General features: G+C 33.3%; 3 protein-coding genes, 1 long non-coding RNA gene and 2 other non-coding genes across 7 annotated transcripts; 1 reads left to right on the forward strand and 5 right to left on the reverse strand.

Annotated features, from left to right (window-relative positions):
• Window positions 1-1,778: 1,778 nt before the first annotated feature.
• Window positions 1,779-7,515, reverse strand: LOC114400368 (cullin-1-like). 2 transcript variants are annotated; one of them, XM_028362803.1, is made up of 20 exons: window positions 7,375-7,515; window positions 6,716-6,851; window positions 6,510-6,609; window positions 6,182-6,367; window positions 5,986-6,033; window positions 5,704-5,907; window positions 5,540-5,617; window positions 5,051-5,140; window positions 4,531-4,611; window positions 4,373-4,432; window positions 4,249-4,278; window positions 4,066-4,152; window positions 3,826-3,975; window positions 3,702-3,757; window positions 3,495-3,615; window positions 3,245-3,406; window positions 2,988-3,131; window positions 2,662-2,880; window positions 2,367-2,534; window positions 1,779-2,244 (listed from the first exon to the last, which is right to left on the reverse strand). In XM_028362803.1, exons 2-20 carry the CDS (start codon window positions 6,844-6,846, stop codon window positions 2,143-2,145), a joined length of 2,217 nt encoding a protein of 738 aa, XP_028218604.1. In that variant the 5' UTR covers window positions 6,847-6,851; window positions 7,375-7,515; the 3' UTR covers window positions 1,779-2,142. The 2 variants fall into 2 exon arrangements, with proteins under 2 accessions (XP_028218604.1, XP_028218605.1); XM_028362804.1 differs by having other exon boundaries at window positions 7,243-7,384.
• A 3,078-nt stretch (window positions 7,516-10,593) lies between these two features.
• LOC114399872 (homeobox protein LUMINIDEPENDENS-like) lies at window positions 10,594-18,988 on the forward strand. Its single transcript, XM_028362087.1, has 13 exons — window positions 10,594-10,988; window positions 11,244-11,271; window positions 11,357-11,487; window positions 11,735-12,078; window positions 12,173-12,266; window positions 12,357-12,450; window positions 13,159-13,288; window positions 13,370-13,421; window positions 13,503-13,546; window positions 13,698-13,786; window positions 14,285-14,713; window positions 16,679-17,226; window positions 17,802-18,988. Exons 1-13 carry the CDS (start codon window positions 10,815-10,817, stop codon window positions 18,717-18,719), a joined length of 3,075 nt encoding a protein of 1,024 aa, XP_028217888.1. The 5' UTR covers window positions 10,594-10,814; the 3' UTR covers window positions 18,720-18,988.
• Window positions 18,989-20,002: 1,014 nt separating this feature from the next.
• LOC114399329 lies at window positions 20,003-21,380 on the reverse strand. Its single transcript, XR_003663705.1, has 2 exons — window positions 21,258-21,380; window positions 20,003-20,264 (listed from the first exon to the last, which is right to left on the reverse strand). It is a non-coding gene; the product is annotated as an uncharacterized LOC114399329 (long non-coding RNA).
• LOC114401073 lies at window positions 20,898-20,973 on the reverse strand. Its single transcript, XR_003664188.1, has one exon. It is a non-coding gene; the product is annotated as a small nucleolar RNA Z155 (small nucleolar RNA).
• LOC114401065 lies at window positions 21,123-21,221 on the reverse strand. The gene has a single exon (XR_003664180.1). It is a non-coding gene; the product is annotated as a small nucleolar RNA R41 (small nucleolar RNA).
• An 885-nt stretch (window positions 21,381-22,265) lies between the features above and the next one.
• LOC114399518 (zinc finger protein GAI-ASSOCIATED FACTOR 1-like) lies at window positions 22,266-25,293 on the reverse strand. The gene is made up of 3 exons (XM_028361716.1): window positions 24,865-25,293; window positions 23,795-24,191; window positions 22,266-23,386 (listed from the first exon to the last, which is right to left on the reverse strand). Exons 1-3 carry the CDS (start codon window positions 25,058-25,060, stop codon window positions 22,372-22,374), a joined length of 1,608 nt encoding a protein of 535 aa, XP_028217517.1. The 5' UTR covers window positions 25,061-25,293; the 3' UTR covers window positions 22,266-22,371.
• Between the last annotated feature and the right edge of the window lie 2,277 nt (window positions 25,294-27,570).

The following is a 27,570-nucleotide window of genomic DNA, read 5'->3' on the forward strand; positions in this document are numbered from 1 at the left end:
AAAGAAAAATGATTTTAGAAACGGGTTTCACAAATTATTTTTATTAAGCAAGTTTCATTTTTTTTAAAAATAAGTAGTTTTTGAAAATAGTAAACAAACGGAATCTATCATTGTTGTACGTAATTTGGATTAACTTATTTGGGTTAAATATGTTTTTGTTGGTCAGTTTTGTTTTTTTCGTAAGTTAAAATTTGATTGTTAGTTCATTGATTTTGAAAATTTTAGTCTCCCATCCCGTCAATAATTCTCTTAAATTATGGTGATATTGATGATAATAGTGTTGATAATGATGGTAGAGGTAATGAAAAATAGTGGCGATATTTATGGTGATAACAATAGTAGTGTAATAATGGTAACTATTAATGGTGGTAATAACATTAATAATGATAACAGTGATAAAAAGAGTGATTATATTACTAATAATGATAATGATAGTGGCAATGTGTGATTATGACAGTAGGATGATAGTAATGGTGATAAAAGATGAGTTTAAAAGACTAATAGAGATAAGTGAGAGAAAAAAATAACAAAAGAGATAAATTATTTTCTAAAAAATTAAATCAGTTTTAGAATTAAGACAAAATTATTAAAATTTTAAGCTAATAATTGTAATAAAACTCTCAACATATATTTGTATCAACATGTTCGCTAAATCCTTAAGTATGACAATCAGCATGTTAGCTAAACCCTTAAGTATGATATTATTGCTTTAATATTGTACCTGTTCTATGCTAGCTAAAGTATACCTGTAAAGCCTGGCCATTTTTATTTTGGATGCAAAATTTATTCTAGAACATGTAATTTATATGAAAGTTATGTATGTATAAAGAGATCTCCTTTGATGGGTAAAACATGTGAATTATAGTAAATTCTTTGGTATTAATTTTTGGATCTTATGGATAAAAAAATAGATTATGCATATGACAAGACACATTAATAAATTTAGAGTCACTCGCTAATTTAGTCTTTATATTGTATTAATCCATCAAATATCTTTATAATTAATAAAATAGTGAAATGATTTTTGAAATTGTAAATTAACCATTGATTATCTGAAATTAAAATAATTGATCAATTTGGTTTCTAAAATTAAGAAATAGCAAGAAAAAATTGAACAAGGAAAAAAGAGGCTGAATTAGCAAGTGTCTGAGTTTACTATTTTCAAAAACTACTTATTTTTCCTTCAAAAACTACTTATTTTTCAAAAACATACGAGATTATCAAATCACAGGCATGAAAATGAGTAAAAATTGGTGGAATAATAATCGACTTTTCCTTCTCAGCATTCTTATTCTTCCTTCGCCCTTTTTGCATTTGTCTTTTAATATATGAGAAATTCTATCAGTTATCACAATAACCCCTAAAAGTAAGTTGTGAAACATGCATAGTTTCCAAAGTGGATAGATAAGATCAAATGAGTACTACGGTGCCATTTATTCACTGGGTAAATAATAATAAAAAAAACTAATGAGCAAAGAAAGAAGATATAGAAAAGAAAAAACCAATCAATCACAAATATGTGTCTAGTTAATTGTCACTCGATTTAACTTTTTTAACGACCTTAAATGATAACAATAATGGGTGATCAAATTGATTAATGATTTATAATTTTAGGGACTGTTTTGTCTTGTTTTAAAAAAGTTAGGGACTAAACATTTCTGTTGTGTGACACACCACACAACGCTAAACATTTCTCTGATAAAATGAAAGTCGAAATAAGTTGATTAAAAAGTAACAATTAATCCCAAAGCCCGAAAATATACTGCTAAACCAAATGATATCAACAACGGCCGATGAGCCACACTAGCTTGCCTCAATTTGTAACACTTAGGTATTATAATATCAAGGTTCAATCTTTCATTATGCCACCTCCCCTTCCCATTTAAGTAACCAAGAAAAGCAACGTATTTAGTACGATATCTTGCTTCGCTATGTTGTTATAAACTAGCTCTTAAAAATTCAAGTATGCCAAAAAAAAGTCGCTCCTGGTGCTTCTGAATCAAGTAATCGGCTACGATCATTTACAGAATTGTGTAACCTTAAGAATTTTCAACTGTACTTCCCTAAGAATTAAATTCAGGCAAACCCCAGTGCTTTTTGCAGGCCATAACACTGGCCACTCTATACATTAGTAACTTCCATTTATGCCAGATACCTGAAGGTGTTTGGGTTATCTTTGTCCCTTTCCAGGTAGTCCCGAGTGATGAGATCTTCGATCCTCTTCTTGATTGCTTTGATATCAGGCTATAAAAATGCAAATTCAGAAGGTTCAGAAAATCGTTCAGCTATTATAGCGATTATCATACTTTCTGCATTAAAACCACTTTCACATTGACAACAATAAACAAAATTCTGGCATTTTATACCTTGAACATGCGGCCCAACTGCTCAACACACTCCAAAACTAGTTGTTGATGACCCAAAATTTTCCTACTCTTCATAATGCGCACAATTGCTGCATCAATGGCATATCTCCGATCTTTGTCAACATCTTCAATTACCTTTTTTCTTTCATCAGCTGGTGGTAGAGGTATCTATCATTAACAAGTGCCAGATTTAGTATCTTAACAGGGAGAAAAGGATGCACAACCCAGCTAGCAAAGCTTCTACATCTAATGATCTAATAAAAGATGAAAAGTATGGCTACAAGTAAGCACAGACCTTGATCCTTCTCATTTTATCCGTAAATTTGTGGTTGAACTCAAAGATGTCATTTTGAGATATAACTTTATTGTTTGGCTCCTTGATAAGTATCTTATATTTTGCACATGACAGTGAATGGAGCAATCTAACAACATCTTCATGGCCCAAGTTCAGCTGAGTCAAAATCTCTGAATAGCTCAACCTATCAGCATTGTTGAATAGCAGTAGGGCAGCAGCCTGTGAAGTAGAAGCAACACTTATCAAACCAGCAGCACAAGGTCATAAATCTTAAATACCATAGTAGCACAAATTTCAACATAGGTGATGGGTGAAAGGCAGGTTACCGGATAGGTTGGCACAATTAGTTCAATGTTTTTTGTATCAAACTTGCCAGTGACGTGGCATGTTCCCAGTGAGTATATCCAAGTAAGTTTTCTGTGTTTTGTCCTCGTTTCATAGAAGCCCTTAAAAACTTCCAAGCATCTGATCTGAAACAAAAAAGTTCACAATAAAGAAGAATTAATAAATCTTGTCTTCTTCCCCACAAAAAAAATCACAATAACAGAAACTTAAACAAGTCTCATCCGCAAGACATTCTTACCATCTCTGAAGGAAGGTTGAGATCAAAAGACTTATAACTAGGCCAAAATCCTGTGGTAAGCACAGTTACTGTCAGGTCAATTCCAGGATTTACATGTGAGTTATCACGAAGATACTCCTCAAATTTCAGCTGATTATCCCTAGCCAATGTCAAGTCTACCACCTGAAAGTTACATATTTCAAGCAAATTGTTAAACTACCTGATTAAAAAACAAAGGAGAGCTAAGCATGCTAGGACAAAGACAACTGACCATCCCCTCCATCTTTGATGTGAACTGGCCACCACACTGCTGCTTTAACTTTGTCAAAATACACTTTTCATGGTCATCATTGGCACTCCTGTCAAAAAGTAATCTTCGGGCAAGCTTCTTCCTGTAAATATAAAATGCATTAAGGACTTCACAAGATAATATGAAGCCTAAAATGTATATATTACAATTAAAAAACCTAAGTCTTACCTGTAAAATTCTGCAAAGAGATCCTTATCACTGATATATGCAAGCAACTTGACTACCTGCAGAAATTAAGCAATTTTTAATACACAAATCATAAGGGATGTAAAATCTAAAACCTAAAAACTACCTTCTCAAGGGTATCTTCAATTGCTTCATCACTTAGCTTCTCACTTCCACCTTTCTTAAGGATATTGTCACAGAATGTAGATAAAAGTTCAGCACTGGAACTACCACCAACAGTTTTATTGCAGAATATCTCAAATGCCTCCTTTAATGCCTGCAAAAGCAGCCAAAATGAAATATACTATTTATTAACTATAAATCATTCTATTATTCAATAAGTTATTCTTCAGTTGTCTCGACAAACCTTGTGGAACAGTGTATGATTCATAAAGCAATCATTAACATATGCCATATACTTGTCATGGAGCTCTAGAAATTTTCGGACAAGGACCTGCAAATGTCACATGGTTAGCCTTAAGAACTTTCCAGCTATTATTATATATATATATATATATATATGATAACAAAACACGGTGAAGGGACTTGCTTGTTCCTGAAAGCCAGAACCACTAGTAGTCTGGAGAAAATGAAAAAAAATATATTATCAGCTGAAAGTGTCAAGAAGCAGAAGATATCAACAAAAAAACACACTGTTGCAGCAAATGCTGAACCTGATTGCTCGAAGCTTCTTCAGCTTGTTGAACCAATGCTGCACCCTCAGCTGTAATATGCTGCAAACAGATAATCATCATAATACAGCATTGAAAAGAACTAAAACCAGAGACTCAAAATAAGCACAAAGCATAATGCAAAAACGAAAGAAACCAACCTGCTTGAATACATTGGCTACAGGATCCAAGCCTTTAGGTATTTTATGGTAAAGTCTATACATCCTCGAGAGATCTTCCACCTGGGAAAAAAGAAAAAATTAAAAAGAAATTTAACCAAAAACATGAATGGGTAAAATGATTAAGTGTCACGTGGATGATATTGTTAAATAATTTATTTGAAAATTTTGATTGTCAGGGTATCGTAATTTGTATAATAGTGTTTCAATTTACAAATATTGCTTAAAATCTACATCATTCTGGTTGTTAAATCTATTTTTTACAGTTAGGGTTGTAGTAATATATATATATATATATATATATATATATATATATATAGACACAATGTGGATCCCTAGCCATTAATTTTGAATTAGAGAAGTGACCCCAAGGTCACTACTTTACAACCCAAATATGATGGCAAGGTGATGGAAACAATTGGTTTTTGAGCTGTAGAAAATCTAAAGCAAACATAAATTGAGAAAACATCATCAAACAAACTAATGCAACACAATCAAGTACCTTATCATCTCTAAGTAAGGCATGGCAGCCAGAGTTCTCTTTCTCGAGTAATTGATTTGCATGAATCACCAGCACCTCTTGTTGCACTTTCTATTAAAAATGAGAAAACAAAGTGTGAAGGGGGAGATAATTTTAACAGAAAAACAAGTAATTTGTAAAAGGGAAAAAGCTTTCAATAAGAAAAATATTTGTTTTGATAAAATTGAATCACAGTTTTTTTAATTACAATCTTCCCCAAACTTAGATAAGCAAGAAGCATACATAACATGTGCTTTGAATACTTAATAATCTTTGCAACTCTTTATTTACAATGGTCCATGTATCAAATATATAGGTGCAAGATTCCCTCACGATGCATTCTAAAATTATCATCAACATGCACCTAATGACTTCTGCTGCAATAGTACACTCAAAGAGATAACAGGAAGAAAAAAAACTGTACATTTCTAATCATCCAAAAAAATATATATAAAAGAAAAACAGACTGACCTCTACCAATTTCTGCTCAGTGCTAGAGTGTAAGTAATGAGACACTCTATCTCTCTCCCTTCTCAAGCAATCCTCAGCCTGTGCAATAACAGGGAAAAGTTATTATGCATATCAACTAACTAGATACAATTCAAACTCTCAAGGCACAATATAGACAGACTTGCCTTAAGCATATAATCTGGGCAGGAGTCAATCTCAATCCAGTTTGCAGCCTTACTTTTGTAGTAATCGGCAGTATCCTCAAGCATATGTACCTCAAAATCCTGTTCATATTGATCCATTTCGCCCATACCAATCTCAACAAATATATCAAGAACATTTTTCAACAACGATCTATCAATTTGTTCACCCTCACGTTCTTTATCAATCTGTAACATGAGGCATGGTTATTTTAGAAGTCATCATCAGCAACTAAGTATATCATGCATATGAAGTAATATACTTACAAGTGCAATCACAGCTTTCCTAGCATTGACTCGTACCTCCATATAAACCTGTAATTACAAAAAGGTTCATCTAGTATAAATTCAACTATGTATAAATAAATTATTGGTATCACATTGAAAGCTGACTGTAGTGTTGCCCTTCAGCACATAGTCATGGATAAGATCATAAGAGAGCTAAAAGAGATTGATAACTGACTGAATCACGGAAGCAAGTGAGGCCAACTGCCCCAAGTCCAGCCAGGGAGCGTCGAGAAATGAAGTAGCGATCAAGATAATGGAAAAAGCGTGAAAGCCACCGGACCATAACTTTATGATTTAACCATCTTTGGACAAGCTCCCTCAGCATGAATTCATCATGCTTCTCTCTTAGAGATGGCAAAACCTAAAAATGAAAGAAGATGAAAACAGAAACAGGGTATCAAACTCAATAAGTTATATATCAGAAAAGTAAATCAAGCAAGAGCTGATGAAAAAGTCAAAAAAGTAAAGCAAAAAAAAAACATTAACAGGGGAGATTTCCATACGGTGGTATTAATGTATTCATCAAAAGCATCCTTGTATTTGTCATAAAGCTGTTGTGAAAAGTCATTCGGTGGCTTCTGAGTACACATATTATAAATGGTTCTGTGATGGTTATCTTAAGGAAAAACAACAAGATATCCAAAACTACGCATTAAAACGGGATAGATTAGACCACAGGAACAACAACGGAATGCAAGAAAAAGGATACGTGTATAGCATCATGTATTCCTCAGAACTGAAAGGAGTTTCCGGTGCTCCTTCAAGAATTCTCTTCAGCTTGGTAATCCCCTTCTGCATATAATCCCAGCCTTGGTCAAAATCAATGATCTTCCGCTCCATTGTGCCTGCAAAAATATCAACAACATTCAGGCTATACTATAATTCCACGCACGCACAAAAAAAAAAATCAAAACCAATCTTCTAGCACGTAGAAACATCACAAATCTCATCCCTGTCATGCGAATGCAGATTTCAAATAAAACCCTAAACACACCACGACCATAAAGATTTCAATAAACCAGTGGAAGAATCAGCACTAAACCCTAACAGGGCAGTGAAAGAATCAATATAATTTCTGACAATGTTCCACACGTAACACACGTTTTCAGTAATAATACTGTGCAGATGGCAAATAATAAACCCTAAACCCCAAAACAAAGCGATCGTCGAGTCAATAGAAAAGGAAAACAAAATCGCAACAATGAAATTATTTAACGGAAAACAGCAATACAAAACCTAGCTGTTGCGTTGAAGAGACACAGAGAAAGTTTGTTTTGATTGTTCTGGTTTGGTGTTATGATGTATTAGTATTAGTATTATTATTAGTGAAACGAAAAAACGCAAGGTGTAAGCATTGCAAGGAGATACACTGTATTGTGAGTGAGTGAGTGAGCAGAGAAAGAAACTTGGGAGCGTGACAATCCTTTTGTAGAGTAGCCTTAGCCTTACACCTTCCCAGACTCTCTTTCACTATTATCACAAATTATTAAACAGCTGATCCAAGTATATAAAGAAGAAGAAAAGGAAAAAGGAATCAACATAAAATTTAGGCTTCACTACAATTTTATCCCAACTTTTTACTCTCAATAAATTAATTTGATGTATTTTAAGAACTTGCGGATTTCATTCTTTATTGTTTATCCATTAATAAGCATAAAAAATTAGAATAAGAATCTACTATAGATAAAATGATACATCTTATTTGTGTATTTTTTTAAAATATATATAGATACATATATATAAGATATATCTATTTATAGATATATTTATAACATATTTTAGTTCATTGATTAAAAAATGTACGTTAAGAGTAAAACGGTGGAGATAAAATTTGTATGTTTCTTTAAAATTGTGATAAAATGTATGAAATTAATTTATTAAAGATAAAATTCGTCAAAAATTTAAAAGTTTCAAGTAAAAAATTACAATTAAGTTTAAAATTTAAATATAATATTTCAGGTTAAAAATTGATAAGAATAAATATTTTTATCTGTTTCACCTTTTATCTTTTTTTGGTGGATTTTATTCTACTGACGTTGACATTTTATTTTGAATATAAAAAACTATTGCCCTATTTATCCCATTTTTATTATTGGACATATTAAGTTATTTCCTTTCTGTTTTTAACTATAACATTGGAATTTGGATAGTGATATTATATTTATTTTTTCAAATTTTTATAAAATTTTAAATTGTTTATTGTGATTACAATATTAATAATATGTAAATTCTATTTGTGAAGCAATATGTGTCGGTGTAATATTTTTAAATATTAAAAATATTATATATAAATAAATAATATTTGAATGGATGACATGCTATGAAAAATTGTATTCAAGTGGAAATACTAGAGTTTAGTAGGACTTTTTGTGTGAATAAAATCCTCTAAATTTATCTTTTACAATATCTAAGTTTATTATTTTTTTAATAAATATATATTTTCTCGGGATCTTTATATACAGGAATTTAAGAAAATATCAGGGATTAAGAGTTACAATCACACGCATCGTGTTCACCAAACTTAGTCATACTCCTTGATTTTCAGTTTAAATATTCACAAACTTAAAACACCGTAATTTGTTGTCATGCTATATACATATTGATTTTTGTCATATCTTTGCCAACATGTCTGCGTTATGTTAATGGAAATAAGTCATTTTGGTTTATAAATAATGTTTTTGTTTTTTAAGCTTCCACATGACGATCACACAGCTTCAAACCAACAAACGACTGGATCCACAGATGTAGCCTTCAGTAATGACGAGATCCACAAACCAGGGCTCATGGAGAGTATAAGAAACAAAGGAGTCTGCGAACCTATGAAATATGAACATCTCAGTCTCTTGTCATGTTCGATATTTGATCTGACACCAACACCAACATAATCGTGTTTGGATTGAGTTTAATGTGTTTGATATATATCTACGTGTCCGTGTTAATATTGGTGCTTCATAGCTGTGAACAAATTCAATGCAACAATCACAAACAAAAAAACGTACCATTTTGGATTAAAACAACGTTGTTCATAGGTTTTTTAAAACAAAACAGAAACGCGTTCAACCCGACCCCAGTCGCCAAACTTGACTGATCACACCGCTAAAAGCATCAGTTGTCGGTCCGATCAATGCGGTCTGGTTTTCACAACATTGCATCTATGTGTCCATGACATCCGCAACACTGCATCTATGCTTTTAGCAACTAAAGCATATGACTCGTTATGGATTCAGTCAACTGTGTTATGATCCCAACACCTTTTATCCAAATTAGTGAAATCCGTCACTTTAAGGTCCAGAGATACCATTACTGAGGGATGTTTGTTCTCATTGTCATTGTGAAGGCTCCAATGTATTTTTGACATGTCATGTCATGACATAAACCGTAAAAGAGCAAATTGGATATTAGAAAACCATGATTACTCCTATGAGAAATGACATTTGCAGTGTTAAATCTTAATAAACTGATTTTAATTTGTATTACGTATATAAATAATTTATATATATTTTGCGAAAATATTTTTTATATACTTATTAGATAAACTTCAAATTTTGGCTTCCCTATGATTTCTTCCTGGCTCCGTCTCTGCTTATAAATTAGTAATTTTTTTCTTTCTATTTCCTTATATACACATAAAATAACTTTTATAATTAATAAGTTATTAGTTCAAATGTTATTGAATTTTTATTCTGGTAAGCAAAATCTTATATATAAAATCTTATGAATAAAAAAAAATATAATTATAAAAATAAACCAACTGAAAGGTGATTAATTATATTTTTAATGGACATTAGTCACTAACAAAATTAAGACATATTTTACACTAATATCATGGACATAATTTTTTTTTTTTTTAGTTTTAGAATCCTTATGGTCTCTTCACTTGGGTTCTCAATGCTATTCATGAACAACTTCGAGTCAAATATGAAATATATAAAAAAAATTGTCATAGTTATAAAATAATATTCTAATAATTAAAATACCTTGGTACATTTTAGTTATTATTTATTTTGACAAAATTATTAATAATTAATTTATTTATTTTTTTTTATAAATTATTATGATTAAATTCATAATATAGTCTCTATGTAATGAATTCTCAACTTGTTCTCAAACTTATTAAATTATTCCTTCTACTTTCATTTGATTTTTATACTTATATTGCACCTGTTCTATTAATAATCAATCAATCTTTCCCAAAAAAATCTTATTAATTTACCTACAGTCAAATGTTTTCTTTTAATTACATTTTTTTCATCCATAATTAAGTTAAATCAAATTCAGAATCACTCAAACTAATAACTTGTTAAAAATATATATGTGTTGTACCATAAACATTAAATTAAAAATACGTAAAGACCTAAAAATGGTCCAGCTTAACTTAGGTTAAGTTTGTAAATTATTGACAACAGACTTATTTGTCCCAATATTACTTTTTCCTACCATTTTTATTAATTTAAATAATTTTTTATGTTTAACTTTTTCATAACTTATTTATATTACTTAAACACAAATTGTTTTTAAACAACACCAAAAGTAGTAGAATAATGGCTTGTAAACATGACCTTAATTTTTTTAATAGGCCTCAAAAGTAATTCCTGAAATTCAACCGGGTCCCGAACATGGCCTAATTCTCGCTCATCTCATTCGACCCAGTACTCTATCTGACTTTCTCTCTTCAGAATTAGCTCCGAGCCAAACCCTAACCAGTTTCGTTCCCAACTGGGAACCGGTGAGAAGCATTGAGATTCATTCAATCATCTCTAGTTAAATGCGTGTTGCTACGCATTGCGGGGAAGGAACTTCGATCAACGATGGATGCGTGGAACGAAGATTTTTCGGTGCTGGAGATTGGGAGCTCCGCGGAATCGTTCCAGAAGTTTTTGGTTTCGCAGAAAGAGCTCTTCCACAGCCAGATCGATCAGTTTCAGGAAATCGTCGTCACACAATGCAAACTCACCGGCGTCAATCCTCTCTCTCAGGAAATGGTGCGCTCTCTTTGTTTTTCGTTTAGTTTTCTTTATAACCTCATTATTTAGTTTTGGTTAATGAAAAAAGTGAATAGTCTATTAGTTGCGTTTCATTTCAAGATTTATGCTGCTTTACTTGGAATCGCTTGGAACTTTTTGTAGAATTAATTGTAAACTTAGTCTAGTTTTAATTTTGCTCTTGTATGTACTAAGTTCTTTTAAGGCATTGTTTGAGTGTCTGATTTTGTCTATTTTTCGTTTTTTCGTGTGCAGGCTGCTGGTGCTTTGTCAATAAAAATTGGTAAGATTTTTTGGTTTTTTTTTTTTTGTATAGGTTCTCATGTTTTTTTAGTGTTGGATGTGTCTAACTTAATCCAAATTTGCAGGAAAAAGACCGAGGGATTTATTGAATCCAAAGGCTGTAAATTACATGCAATCAGTTTTTTCCATTAAAGATGCTATTAGCAAGAAAGAATTGCACGAGATCAGTGCTTTACTTGGTGTCACAGTGACACAGGTTTATATTTCTCTGCTTCCTGTTTAGTCCTTTCTATCTGTCCTTATGGAATGATCTATGTAATTGAGATGTTGTGTGTAGATATTTTTTCTGTCCATCACCTTTCTTGATACTTATCTGTTTGTAGTTTGTTATCCTTTTGTTGGACCGAAGAGGGTCGGATTCAATTTAAATTTTATATTAAAGATAACATGTTATCTAGTTCCTGTTTTACGTTAATTTATGAATCCTTGTACTTTGGCTTTAGGTGCGTGACTTTTTCAATGCTCAACGTTCAAGAGTGAGGAGATCCGTGCAGTTGTCAAGGGAGAGGGTATTGAGTTCTAATTCTTGTGAAGAACCTCATGATGATCAAATAAACTCTGATCCTATGAGACCAATAAATCCAACTCCCTTAAACTCTGCTGGCCAGTCCAATACTGAAGAAGCTTCTTGTTCGACACAGGAAGTGGCTTTGCCCGACCTAGATGACTCAGATAAACAATTTGTTGATAACATTTTTAGTTTAATACAAAAAGAGGAGACATTTTCTGGGCAGGAGAAATTGATGGAGTGGATATTGACAATACAGAATTTTTCAGTATTGTTGTGGTACACGATTAGTTTTCTTAATAGCATGATAATATTGAATTATGGTAGTTTATATTTTATGTCTTAATTTAGTTTTTCTGCTGTATGCTTGTAGGTTTTTGAGCAGAGGGGGTGGAATGAATTTAGCAACTTGGTTGAGTAAGGCAGCTGCTGAAGAGCAAACAAGTGTCCTTCTTCTTATCTTGAAGGTAAATCTGAATCCTCTGGTTAATATTTTGCATTGTTTTAATTGGCACATAACTGAATATTCTGAAACTCTCTGGTTAACTGTTTTGCAGGTTCTTTGTCATTTGCCTTTACATAAAGCCATTCCCATGCACATATCAGCTATATTGCAGAGTGTAAATAAACTACGGTTCTACAGGACATCAGGTGTGATTTATATTTTCCTGGCCCAGTGCCCATCTTCCTTGACACTGATTTGTCTCCAATACTCTCCCCTTTCTCTTGGTGTATATTGATATTCTCCCAAGATTTTACCTGTATAGCATGTGTTTGGTAATGACTGCAATGGACTGATATATGATAATGGCCACATTTTCTTGTGGTGGGAAACACTTTAACTTGTGGTTAGCTTGTTTGGTCATGTCAACTATTCTTAAAATTTCGTGGCTGATTCCAAGTTGTTTGATGTTTGTTCATTGTGTTTCTGATGTGTATATTGTGGGATCTGGGATGTTGATTAGGAGACTTGTGGATTTTGTTATCATTTCAAGCATGAATTCTAGGTTTTCATACATTAGCTGGCAAGTTGCTAGCTATTAATGATAGTATTATTTGAAGGAGCAAGATAGAGAGGTGGAAGGTGGTTGACAATTGAATCTGATTCTTCCTTATATTGTTAATTGTCACGTTTTATCAGACAGCCAAATAATAGATTAGATATATCTTAATTTTACTCTGAGGTGTAGAAGTCGGGTTTAAGTTGATACGTAACACTTCATTCTTTTCAATATTTTATTTTATACATGTAAGTGGTTTCAAATCTTAATTTTGTAGGGGTACAGTTTGATGTCACCTAATAAACGCAATAGTTTTAGTAATTTGAGTGAATTATAATCTCACTGATTTGAGGATCAGACATATCAAATAGGGCAAGGGTTTTGCTGTCAAAGTGGAGCAAACTATTTGCAAGGAACCAAGTAATAAAGAAGCCCAATGGTGTTAAGATTTCTATTGATGGTCATAAAGAGATGATGCTTTCTCAGAGGCAAGCTTGCATTTTATCTCTTTTCTGTGCACAATTTATTGGGACCTCCTTTCTCAATTATTATGATTTCTATTTTTGCAGTATTGGTCAATTCATGGGCTCTGAATCATGGCATTCAAATATTGATGTTCCTGTAAGTGTTTTCTTATATATGTTTCAGCTAGCAATGCATTTTCAGTTTGCATGTTTCTTAGTGGTCCTTTCGTGTTCTCAGGAAGACATTCTTGCTCTCTCAAGCGAATGTTCGGATAATTTCAGGTATGCGTAGGTTGTGGCTGATTGCTTTAGGTCATCTGTTTTCTTCTAATTGAATAAATCTTTCTGCCAATACTTTTATGCCATTCTTGAGTTAATTGGTTTTGCTTTTGCTAGTTGTGAAAATGCTCCATTTTGTTTCTTCTCTATTCAGGAAAATGGGATCTCCACAAGGTGTGAAATTGTTGCCTCCCAGCTTGGATGATTCTAATAAAAAGTCCTCTCTTGGTGTATCTTCATCTCGTATCCTTTGTATACTTGAAACTAGCTGACTAACTAATAGAATTGGCATAAATCCCCAGTTTGATCCTCAAAAGAATTTGGGGTCCTCAACAGACTTGTTAATCTAATTGCTCTTAAAATGATAATTTTGATCATTGAATGATATCAATTTGGTCCAAGTGAACTATAACTTTTGGACTATAATACTATATTGATGTCAAAATATTATTGAAGGACCACATTGATGTCATAATGTTTCAAGGACCGAAGTGGTGGGTTACTTGGGGGAAATGCTAACAACACATTCTCCAAACACACTTTTTTGAATACACTATTAATGGCTAAAATTTTGAGACTTGTGAAATGATGTGGGTTCTATTCCTTATTTACTGTGGATTTCTATAAATTTTAATCAATAATAATGTATCACAGAGAATGTTGTTAGCACCCCTCTTACTCAAAATTGCCAATGATTAAAAGTAGGCTATATCTCTTGTCTATTCCTTAACACCCTATCAGAATCTAGAGAACGCAGAAAAGTGCAACTGGTGGAACAGCCGGGTCAAAAGTCAGTGAGCAGAAGCTCACAAGTGACGAGAGCAGGGCCTGTAAGTCAAGGCCGTCCCATGTCTGTTGATGATATCCAGAAAGCAAAAATGCGTGCTTTATTTATGCAGAGTAAGTATGGGAAATCTGGTTCAAAAGAGAGTAAAGAAACAAAGATTGATAGTCCAAATAAACAACCTCAGACAAACCCTGCCAGTATTGCAGCTTGCTCTTCTAAAGTTCCTACTCCACCCAAAATTGAAGAAAACAAGAAACCTTTGTTACTTACCTCTAAAACCACTAATAGGCTGGAAGCTTCTTATTCAAAACCAAAAATGGATGTGAAGGAACCTCTCTGGGAGAAGTGCAAGAGGGTTCAGATCCCATGGAGAACACCAGCAGGTACATTTGCAATTATTTTTGTTGGTTCTATCAAATATGTCTATAATATTAGGATAGAAAAATTGGTGAAATTCTATGACAGCCCGATAAAAGAATGAACGACACATTGAGAACAGACCATATTAACAGCTTTGCTGATGTTGAGTTAAAAAGAGGTATATCTTAGTCAATTCCCTGCACATTTTCTTGGAGGGCAATATCAGACGCTTCTTTGCTACCTTTGATGCTAACTCTTATTGACCGCATCCCCTTTTGCAGCTTTTATCACCTTATTATATAAAAGTAGAGCAAGAGTCGTGGTCTAACTCTTTGTTCTGTAAGTAACTTGGTATATTGGGAGTTGTATATACGCCTGCATTTTTAGAATTGTTCAAGAGATTAATTAATAAAATAAAACATTGCTGTACAAATCTGTCCCTTGGGATTGTGAGATTCAAATCCTAACACGGATTTTTTTGAGGATTTTAGGATCTTCCACTATTTCTAAAAAATCGGGCAGTGTTTCTAATTGATTTTTGTTTTCCCTACGTCTTATCTGCACAAAAGTACTAAAAATGGCGTGATGCTCCTAAATCTTATAAAGAATGGGCTTAAAAACATCTCGTTTGAGGACTTGATAATTGTTTATCACGAGCTATGCCAAATATTGAGGTGATCGCAAGGATAAAAGACCAATTTTACAAATTGGCAATAACATGTAGATCATTGTTGCAAAATTTATAAAAGGAATAATTTTACTGTCCGAATTTCTTGTATAAATTTTTAAATATATCGCAATTAGAGGTTCTTGTTCCTTTATCCTTTTGCCATGGCTCATGGGAATAAAAGTTAATGCATGTATGGATTGGTTTGGGCGTGATTGGTATTAATTCAATGTATGACATTTTTTGCTATAATGGGAAAGGCAACAGGGAATTCTGTGCTTTCATTAGGACCAATTCATAATTCTGAGTTATTGATGTATAGTAATAGTAATGATAGAAATATGAGGTGCTTCCAAATATAAGACGAAATTAAACAATTCTAAATTTCTTAAAATACAATCCGGCTCTATAAGTTGAGAATATGCTAAACTTTCAAAGTTAATTTTATCTACACCATCCCGCCTCTTACATTAGTTATAATTTTTTTTTCTTCATATTAATGAGTAAAAATACGCTGAAGCTTTGATTATGAGTTCATAAACGAAGCTTTCCATGTGACATTCCACGTCCAGGTTAAATATGTTGCATTTGTGGTAGCGATATTCTTTTATAATTTGCAATCATGATGGAGCATTGTTTCTTTATCTATGTGGCAAAGGAGTTTGTAATATTATTCATGGCGTCTTTTTTGCATGTTTACGTTACAAAGTAGTCCAGGTTATGGATATAGTTGCAAGCCTCGAGTATATAGACTGCATCCTGCCATGATATGAGTTACAGCACCGAATTAATCCCACTGAGGGTTGATTGGCGTCTATATTTTTTGTTGGCTGCGATTGTAAACTAATTTCATCTGGTGAATTCTTTGCTACATTTCTGGTATCACCCCCCTTTGAAAATTACAAGCTTTTGCAGTGTATTAATCACCCAACCTTCAATCCTTGAAAACTAATGAAGGGTTCTTTTTTTTTTTTTGGTTGACAGAACTAATGAAGGGTTCTGTGATCGTTTTATTTGTCATATTTAAATGAGTGTGACCAGCTACATTCTCTTTTATTCTTTTAACACTTCTCATGAAACCAAATTTTAATTTGCCCCTTCTGGGGCTTGGTTCATTAGGGAAGTTTGTAAATCTTGTAATACATAAATAAAATTGGCAAATGATCTGATGGAGGGGGAGTTGAAATATGAATTTTGTTTTTCAGTCATTTTTGTGGTTCTTGTAACTTGTGTAAGCAATAACAACTTCTTTAATTTCTCAAACACATTTATTTTCGGTTTTCAAATTTTTCCTTTTTGGTTCGTTTTTCCTTTTTTGCAGAAGTGGAACTTAAAGACACCTGGAGAGTTGGTGGCGGCGAAAATAGCAAAGAGGTTGAGGTCCAGAGAAATAGAAACCGCAGGGACAAGGAAATTATATACAAGACTGTCCAAGAGATGCCACCTAACCCCAAGGAGCCTTGGGACCTTGAAATGGACTATGATGACACTTTGACGTTGGAAATTCCTATTGAACAGCTACCAGATGGTGATGGTGCAGATATAGCAATTTCTCCCAATCAGGTTGGAACTCATACTGTTCAAGGGGTGGCCTCCACTTCTTCAACCGGTGTGGCTACTGCTGAGCCTGATTTAGAATTGCTTGCTGTACTGCTAAAAAATCCGGAGTTGGTATTTGCCTTAACTTCTGGACAAGGTGGTAGCATACCGAACCAAGAAACTGTGAAGCTGCTTGACATGATCAAGAGTGGAGGTGTGAACTTGGGTTTAAGTGAAAATACAAATGGAAGTTATGGCACGAGTGTGAAGTCCCCGGAGAAGGTGGAAGTTTCTCTCCCATCCCCAACCCCCTTGAGCGATCCAAGAACGGTGCGTGATTTGAGTTCATACTACAACTATTTGTCAAAGATCTTACCACAATGTCTGATGTCTCCTATTACAGTGCCTTGCACACCCCACTTTGGCCATGTTGGCTTATACGTGTTGAGAGTGGAGAGCCTATAACACTATTATAGCATTAGGGTGTTGGGGTAAATGGATTTTCAATGGTTGCCCTAATCGAGACCGAAATGAATTGATTTCCAAGTTCTTCTCGTTCTTTTCTTTGGCAAAATTTTGCCACGGTTAAGTTCTTGCATGCCACGTAATCAATATTCTATATTAGCAAATAGCTAATTTAGGCAAACCAATGGGCTTTAAGAGGGTTCCCTTGGAGTAGTTCTGCTGGTATTTAGAGTGGCCAAAATTTTGATGCCTGTCCCTTTATTTACGCCGTTGAGACACTTAGCCTGACCAAGAATGCATGAAGGGCCTCTTGATATTTCCTTACAATTTACATTTGTCAACGTGCTAATAACTTAGAAATCATTAATATTCTCATCAATTATTAAAAAGATTTTGGTTACAGCATTAACTGATGTGTTCCCATTTTATTAACTTTTCAGAGTGGATGGAGCTCAGAAGCATCAAAAAATCCCTTTTCACGGCGAAGTCTAGCACCCGATAGAATTACACAGAACCATGCTGCAGTGGCAACTACCAACTTATTATCTCAGATTCCTATAACTGGCACTACAGTAAGGCAACAGCCAACAGTTGTGGTTCCATCTTCGAGGCATCTTACAAGCACATCAGTTTCTCCATATTCTCTGCCTCATGCAACTAATGTTATTCCTGAAAAGCCATCACCACTGGGGCAAGTACAAACATCCTCAGATGTAGGTTTAACCATGAAGAACTTAACCACCGCAAATGCATCTTCAGTTAACTTTCCTGGCACACATTCAACTCTAGCATTGCGGGGTGATGGCACCAATTACGTAAAACCTGTACCTAATTTGAGTGTACAACATGAGGGTTTGTCTAATTCATTCCGACAACCCTTCATGCCACCCTCACCAACGCCATCACATTCATCCTTACAGCAACAAAGACATCAACATTTGACTCAGGAAGTCCATTACACTGAACCTCCATATCGTAACCCTGGCCGATCCTACCCGCCACAAATCGAAAAATCAGATCATGGGTCTGATAATATGTGGAGAGTTAGGCAGGATCATGTGTCATCCAGTTATCATTCTCAGCGAAATCATAACAACAACTATAACACAATGGTTGGGGGATCCAGGCAATCTGGTTTTTGGGATAGAAATAATCATGCAAGGGGAGAATTTGAATCATGGAGTCCGGAGAATAGTCCAACTAGAAATCCTAGGTATGCACCAGGTAGAAATTACCCAGAGTCCAGAATGAATCATGGTAGAAATCCTAGACCTGAATGGTCAAGGCAGAGGGGTTCTTCTGGACACTGGGACCCGGGCAGGCAGGGAAATAGAAAGTGGCATGATCAGAGACGATGATGAGTTTTCTGTTCAGATTGATTTGGGATTTTTTATCCGACTCATTAATTTTCCGGATGTAGAGTTGGATTGGATTCTGATAGCAATGACATTTCCTTTTTTGGGTATTGGAGAGTGGAGATGGATCTAAACCTCAACAGTATGTTACATCTAAGTGCGGTTGCACACTTGCTGTATCTAGAATGTCATGAGTTTGACTTGTCAATTGTAGAAAAAACAAAAAACAAATATACATTAAAATTTACCAGAAAAGGATTGATTTTGCCGCATTCTTTTTCAAAAGTCTTACGTGGCCTTTAGATAAGAAGTTAAAGATTTAGTTGCATTTTGGTGCCTCAGCATGAAACCGGTCAAATACCGAGGACGCACTAGAGTTATATTATTAAGGGGATTTTTATTACGTTAAAACCGCAAATTTAAGATTTAGAATTAAATAATAGGTGTATTTTATTGAAGGAATAAAATTACTAAATTACGAGTAAAAATCATTAAGTAAGAAGTGAAATTTATATAATTTATGATTTTGATAAATTTTAATTAAGTTTAAAATGTGTTCAAGAAAGTTTGTTACTATCATTTTCTGTACTTAAAAAGGTATAATTAACCAAAAAGTGTAAAATGAATTTTATTCAAATTCAAAAATATTTCAAATTGGCTAAATGATCATTTTTATTTTGTTGAAAATAATCCTTTTATCTTTAAAAAAAAAATTATTTTGATCTTTTATCTTATTTAAAAAGTTTAAAATAATTATTTAACTTTTAAAAAATCTACTTTGATATCTTACCTTGTTTAAAAGATTCAAAATGTTTTTTAACTATTTAAATATATTCTATTTTATCCTTCCAATAACATTTAGATAAATAATCATTTTGAATTTATTTAATTAGTTAAAGGATTTTTTTAAACCTTTTAAATAAAATAAAAGATCAAAATGAAATTTTAATAGAAAAAGACTATTTTGAACAAAATAATAAAAAACAACAAAAATAAAATTTTAAAAAGATTAAAAATCAAACTAAACAAAATAAGATAAAAAACCAAAATAGTCACTTAACCTTTTAAATTTTACTCCAGTTATTGCCATGGTTTACAAGAAATCCATATTGACATACATAAAACTTGCAGGATTTTACTTTGAAATTATATAATCGAGCAAAGTGACGCAGATGACTTTTTTTACGTAGTTAACTTTTAAAGTAAAAATTAAAGAGCACAAATGACTTTTTTTCCGAGTCTTCTAATGGAAGAAGTTGTGACAGATAACGAGAGACCGAGGGTACTTCGTTTAAGACCATAAAAGGAATGCAAAAATATATTTAAGGAAATAGCACAATTACAATAATCATACACAAATGAAATAATTTTGTGTGCCCAGTATTATTATATTTTCCAAAGACGAATGATCAATCCATTTCGTAGATCCCGCAATGTCTCCCTGCTCAACAGATGTTCTGAACAGTATTGTATTTGTTCCTCGTGGATAGACATTGAAGGGATTGTTTACAATATAACCTCATAAAGCTTTCTGCACGTATCATCTGTCTGTAAAAATCAAAATAGATCAATAAGGAATGCTTGTGGGTTGACGTCATTGGTGGACCATTGGAATATGTCTAGTTCAATTTGAACAAGATAAATGATATTGGTTAGAACTTATTAAAAAATCTTCAAAAATGGGAAATTCTTTGGCCTTGGTTAGATTAAATGGAAGTATCGCCTTTCACAAAAACAAGAAAAACTATTGCAATTCTCTTCGAATGATTCAAGACTTCTGGCCATTAATTTTGGGAAATTAAATAGATGTAACCATCTTATTCTTACCACAATAACATAGTAATCCCTCCGTTTCTTTTTAATTGTCAGATTTTCAACAAAAAATTATTTGTATTTATCTGTGTTTTCAAAATCCAAGATAACATTAATTCTTTTTTTTTTTGTCAATTATACTCTTATTAATTATTTACATATTTTTTTTATAAAATTAAATGATAAATAATTGAAAACTTGAAAGAAAAATTAAATGCAGGAGTACATATACGTTCCTCAGCTTCTTCACAAATGAATTATTCCCAGCAAAAGAGAATTAATGATAATACGTGCTCTGAATCTAAATTTCAAAAGAAAGAGGGTAAGATGCAAGTACAAAGTAACAAAAATGGAAAAGAATGGGAGTGCCATAGATCAGATAATTGTAGTCTGTTTTTTAAAGTCGACACTGAAAAATTCGGAAAACGATATCATCATTTCAATAGCTCTTCCCATTCAACTGCGTTTCTTTTCATTTTCTTTGGATGGATTTGAAAAATTCAAGGGAATGCTGCAAGCATTATTATGAATCTATATATCTAGAAACAACATACAAATAATCAAACGAGACGAATAACTTCATAAGAAAAGAGTTGAAGGCTCAGTAGGATCCATTGGTAGTTTATGTAATCACGAAGGAACAATTTACCTTTCCCTCATAAAATAGGTAGTTTTCAACATCACAGCCTTCAAAAACACAACAAAATGAACAAGAAATCAGTTAATTACCGACGTCAAACGCATAGGCACGAAGTCACACACACCAAGGCGAAGAGAAATAGAGAGAGAGGCGAGGAAGCAGAGACAAAACTGTGATGCTGAGTATAAATAGAAGTGGTCAAATTAGGGTTAGGGTTTGTGGTCAAAACGGCGAGTCGCATTTTTAATGACTGAACTACCCCTCCGATTATTGTACGTATGGGCCTTTAAGAAGATGATCTGGGGCCTCCCTTCTGTTGGTGGGAGTGTTAAGCCCATTAACTGAATGATATAATTGGAGCTGTTTTTACTTTGCATGATACCAAAAAATAAAATAAAACTGTAGGATACATTTATGAATTTAATTAAAATGCACTACCAATTAAATATTTTTTTTACATTATTAACTGAAAGTTATCATCTCGTTTAAATTGAAATCAATATCATCTCGTTAAAATTATTATTTTTAGTCTTCTACATGTATATTCTTTCGAAGTAATTTTGTTAGGTATTAAACTACATTTGGCTACTGTTGTATTTTTTATTTTTACTTTCCACTGTTGTTATATTGTGGTGTATATAATAGAACTATAGTTAATAACTCAACTGACATTGTTATTGTACAAAAAAGATTTATCGTCTTTCCTTTTAAGGTTTTTATAGAAAAACCTAAGTAAAGCAAAATTATAATTGTTAATGACCTAAATATTGTTAGTTTTTAAGGATTATAATTGTTCAATTTTATATAGGAGTAGAAGGATAAAAAGGAAAGAACAAGAGTTTGTTTTTTTTTTGAATGGCACTCAAGAACATGCACACAGGTCACAAGCTAACATTCTTTAATTTCACATGCATTTTTCTTTTTAAATCCTGAAAAAATAACGTAAAAATGCTGCTTAAATCTTCTATGAACTTAATTCTAAACTGACAATATGAGATTTATTAATCGATTTGCATTTTGTTTTTTTTTTCCCTTTACATGAACCGATTTCAGTTAGAGAGACAAGTTGAGTGAATTTATCAGCTTAGGCTTAACTATTGATTCAAAAGGTAAACGCAGCATTGAAATTGGTTAAATATTCTGTTTCGTATCCAATTCTAACCATTAAAGCATTCCACACAACATGATTAGTATCTGATGATTTCAAACATCCCACATGGGTTCCTCTATAGTTGAATCCTCGTGTGGAAAATGGTGATGAAAATGATTCATAACTCTTGAAGTTGAACCACCAATGCCCAAAAAGTCATGAACAGTTGTCATGTCACTCCCTCCAAACCTTGTTGATGGCTGCATTGGGTGGTTACCATCATTCACATCTCTTCCATGCATCAAACTGGAACTATTACTAACTTCTTGTTCCACGCTCTTCATCAACCCTTGGTTGTGATGATCTCTCCCCATTGGCATTTGGCCGAACATTCCCACATCATTCATGGCAGAACCGGGATTGTTAGTATCGAAAACTTGCGAAATCTCTTGTCCTTTATGAAACAACTGATTGATGAATGCTCCTCCACCACTCACCTCAGCCATGCTGGAAAGATCAGGCTGTGGAGAGAAGTGGTCATAGGAGTTGTTGTGCTGAAGCATAGCACCAGAATATGGTGGCCTAGTAGTGGAAGAAACATGATCAGGACCAGTAGTAGTACCACTAACAAAGCCTTTTTGCATCATTGGGGAGTTAATGCTATTGCTTGCAGTGGCACCCATTTGTGCTGCTTTCTGTAGTAATGCTGTTGCGGACATTTGAGCCGAGGCCGCGATTAGTCCTCCGTTTTCGCTGTCTTGCAAGTAATTGAAGCTTGATGAGGTGCTGGAGCCTAGCTGGAGGCTGGAAGAAGAGGGAGACATGGTTTTTGGGCCACCAAAGAGTGCACCTGCATTGGTGGAGAACATACCCCCACCCATGCTCATGAACTTGAATGGTATTGGGACAAGTTCTTGGGCTAGTGATTTTAGAGGGTTCTTAGGGTCATATTCCCCGAATTTGGATGCTGTGTTGGGACTAGTGGTTAGGGGCATGGTAGACATGAGATCGGGTATTTGACTTTGTAAGTTTGGTGGCATGCCACTTGTTAATCCCTGGTTGTTCACTCGGTTGTTTTCTTCAGTTAATGCGTCACAGAAAGCTCTGTGGGTGATGAAACTATCTCTCCTGCATCACGTAGAGAAATTGGTTGACATGCAAGAGGGCATTTTAATAGTTTTAACTGCTCAGTTCTCTGATCAAGGAGATATAAATTTAGGAGAAGATTTAGATACAATTTTTAAGTTGCTTTTGATCCTGTTTTCTAATCAGCATTAGAATTTCAAACCTCTGTTGATCTTTAATGCAAATTTTTAGTATATAGATTATCAAGATAAAACTCTAATTCAAACCTTTAATACACAGATTATCAACATGAAACTCTTAATTTTGATTAGAAAATAACACCAAAAGCATGTAAAGAACTAAATCCAAGTTTTATCCATAACTTAAAATAATGATGTCATGTATGAAAACTTCGCTTAGAGCCACTTCAATTCAATGGTGCCGTATGCATTGGAAAGCTAAGAGTTGTACCTGGAAAATATGGTACCACAATCACATTTGTATTCCCTAGTGCCACAAGTTTTCTGGTGAGCCTTCCAATCAGATTGCACTGCGTATCTTTTGGAGCACTTGTCACATTTCCATTTCTTCTCACCGTGTTTGCGGCTATAATGTTTTTTTATGCCAGTGAGGTCCCCTAATGCACGAGCTGGGTTATGGTGGACGCATGATGGCTCAGGGCACACATAGACCCGCTTCTTCACCTCAGTGCTTGTTCTTTGTCTCAGTTTCCATGGAAGATTGTGACCTCTGCGGTGCAACTGAAGGTTTTGGTCCCTCTGGAACCCTTTGTTGCAGATCTCACACACGAATCTATTTGTTGCCATTAGTGTGGTTGGTGATAAAGCAACAACTTCAGCATTAGGATCTATTTCATAAAATACACCCATTAGCAGAAATTTAGCAAATACTAATATTGCTAGCCATTACTAGAGGATTAGTCCCTCTTCTGAAAACTAGGAAAGATTGAGCAGATTAACCATTTCATAAAGAGTAAGAGTATACATAGAATTCGAACCATGGAATCTTTTGTCATTTCATGATGCTTTCTTTTTAACTTTAATTGTTTGATAGCCAGAAACAAAAGTAAGAATATCAAGCTTAATAAAGCAACAGTTGTTTACAGTTTCTGTTTTTTTTTTTTCTAACCAAGGATAATTCCCAGCTAAGAGCCAAAGACTGATCTCATTAAGTGACTGATTTTTTTCAATAGATGTTTTTCCTGACATTAGGACATAGAGATCAAACCCCCTAACTGCAGGCTTAAGTTAAGAGACAAGATTATCTGATAACCATGTCATACTATGTTGGTTTAGTGTACGTTATTTGTTATCACTACTTGACTACCTTCTAATTCTACCAAACTACAAAATTCAATGTTTAAGCAAGCAACGGAGAGCCTAGAATTTGACCAGTAGAGAAAGTATACATGATTTTCATTTCAAAGCAAAATTCAACTTCTCAAACATGATATCTTGATTTGTTAGGCCGTAATTACGGGATAGAAACAAAAATTGAAGTTGAGGCAGCTGAATATTTGCCTGGGGTTCCAGGAAGATTTCGTTTCTTCTTGGTTTGTTGTTGATTAGAGGAGGCATTGCTATTGCAAGCACCGGATGGTCCTGAACTTGAGTCATGAAGTTGGCTTTGTAGATGTTGCTGCTGGCTTTCTTGATGAACTTCTTCTCCATTATTTCCTGAGGAGAAGCTTCCTTCATCACCTGAAATATTTGACATTTGAACAGAAGACTGTAAAAGGTTAATAGAAGCTTCTATGTGTCTTCTCTGATCTTTGTATTTTTTTTTTGTTATTGGTGATGGACCTCACTAAAAGCTGGGGCTTGTGTTTTTGGTATACTCTAAACAAGAATCCACTCTCCCCACCTAGAGGAAGACAAAAAGCTCAGGGAGTTTTTGGTTTCTGTTGAGGAATTAGAAAGAAATTGCTGCCATATACAAAATATTGGAATGAAGCTGGTCTTCTTTGGCCTTATATAATTATATATAATGCTCATATGAAGAGAGAACTAGTAAGTAAATGCCCCTAACTTCTTGGTATTATTGTAATATCCTAAACAGCAATACATTTTTCTCTTTTTCATTTAATTCTTAGCTCATATACATTTATATGTAATATTTTAATATTTGTGTCATTCTCCTATACCATAACTTATTGTATGGTTTAAAATGATGCGATCCCGATTAATTTTCATATGACATGTAATTACATTAATTTTTTTATAAATTAAAAAATGCAATTACATATATCGAGATCACATGATCTCATACCACATGATAATTTATCTTTTAACACACTTTTAAAATGTTATTATTGATTAAAAAATATAAATTTTCGTTAATTAATGTTACTTTTTATTTAACAGGTCATATATGATTTTATAGTTGTTAATAAATTTTAGCCAAAATAAAAATGTGTTGCTAGCTATTCGGCTCTTAGTTTTTAACAAATTCGACATGGTTTTACTTTTGTACTGCTGACAATTTATATACTATACAACTGCTAGATAACAGATAACACTCTACTTATTTTACAAAGGACACTTTCAGGTTACATATTCATAATGGAGTTTTTTGAATGTCTGTAACCGAAACAACTATAACTAGAAGTAGCTACTAGCTAGGCCGGTAAATTTCAGAATTGTCCTGACTCCTGAGCTATATTATACTCTCTGCCCTCATTATAATGTTAAAAAAAGAGTTTAATTTATATCAATTATCAGAGTAAAATATATTTTTACGTACATAGATGTCGAATAAGAATTTATCATGGGTAAGAAATATTTTCTTGGGTGTAATTTATGATGATATGCACAATACTAGGTGGAAGTCAAACTTTGCTTTCTTGCATTAACATAACAGACATCTTTAATTTCTCCTTTTCCCTCTCTTAGGAGAAACATAAATAAGGTTCAAATCTTACCTTTGTGTTCTATATATCTGGATTTTATTTTATTTTTTTCATTTTTCATCCCCAAAGTTGCTAATTAAATTTGGTCACTAGCTTTGAACATCACGACATGTGGCTCCATATTATACTATTGTGTACTTGTGTTCAACTTTCAACCTTCATGTTACCAAGTGTTTTTAAACATGAATCTACTTCCACAGAACAAGAGAAAATTAGTATCATCATAAGATGAAATCCCTGCCTTATTTGAACCATATCGATCGAAGATATCTTCGTATAAAAAAATGGTAAAGTAGCTACCGATTAATGACACAAAAGAGGGTTGCTGCCGAGTTAACCTAGACTCAAGCTTAAGAGCAACGACATTAACTAAGAGTATCCTAAGGCCTCCTAAATATTCCATTGTTTACATATGACATGTACATGGAAATAAAAAGGCAAAATTTGTTATTACTGATCTTTTCAAGATTAGTTAAATTAAAATTTCAGTAGAAGATTGTTTCTTTCTAAATCTTAACCGGAACAAATGTTGTACCATGTTATGAGGTTGATGAAAATATTAAGATATTGCGTGGAAAGGTTTCTCCTCATATATCCACAGGTAATTAATATTTAAGGTAATAAATATAGTTTTTTTTTAACAATTGCTTTAAGCAGTCATAATCGCCATATAAAAATTCTATAGTATCCTTTGTTTATATATGTTGAATTTTACAGCTCCCTCACGCTTAATGTAAAGGAAGAAGAAAACAAAGGGACAAAAACTAGAATATCAAACGTGAACTAAGCTTCAAATTTTCAGTCAATTATATTTTTAGTCCTTCCCATTGCAAATGCTCTTCTCCGTATCAAACTGGTAAATATAAAACGACCAAAAAGACACCGTAGAAATTATCGATGTAGAGATCGATATAATTCACGAAGCTTGCATATACTTACAACAAAGTAAGGACAAAAGCTTGGCAACATTTATACAAGGTATATCCCACCGATTTCTTTATTAAATTATGGAAAGCCCAATTTTAATTCCTAAAGAATTTTGATTTCTAATTCTCCATAATTATTAATTGATCTGGTTGCTAACTGACATAGACAAAAGAGCTATATAGATAAAACCAACATGGGAGACAACCTCGAATTATTCTTTCCTATGGGTATGTCTCTTACTTCTCTGACAGTTTGTTTATGTTTTATACAAGGATAGGTAATCCATAAAATTAATATTGTTGATTTTGACATGTATTGATTAGGTGAATAATTATTAAAAAATTCATTTTTAAGTGTTTAGTCGTTTATCAAGCTGCGTGGAGTTCAGAGT

Source organism: Glycine soja, chromosome 19 (genome assembly GCF_004193775.1).
Source record: "Glycine soja cultivar W05 chromosome 19, ASM419377v2, whole genome shotgun sequence".
Lineage (NCBI taxonomy): Eukaryota > Viridiplantae > Streptophyta > Magnoliopsida > Fabales > Fabaceae > Glycine > Glycine soja.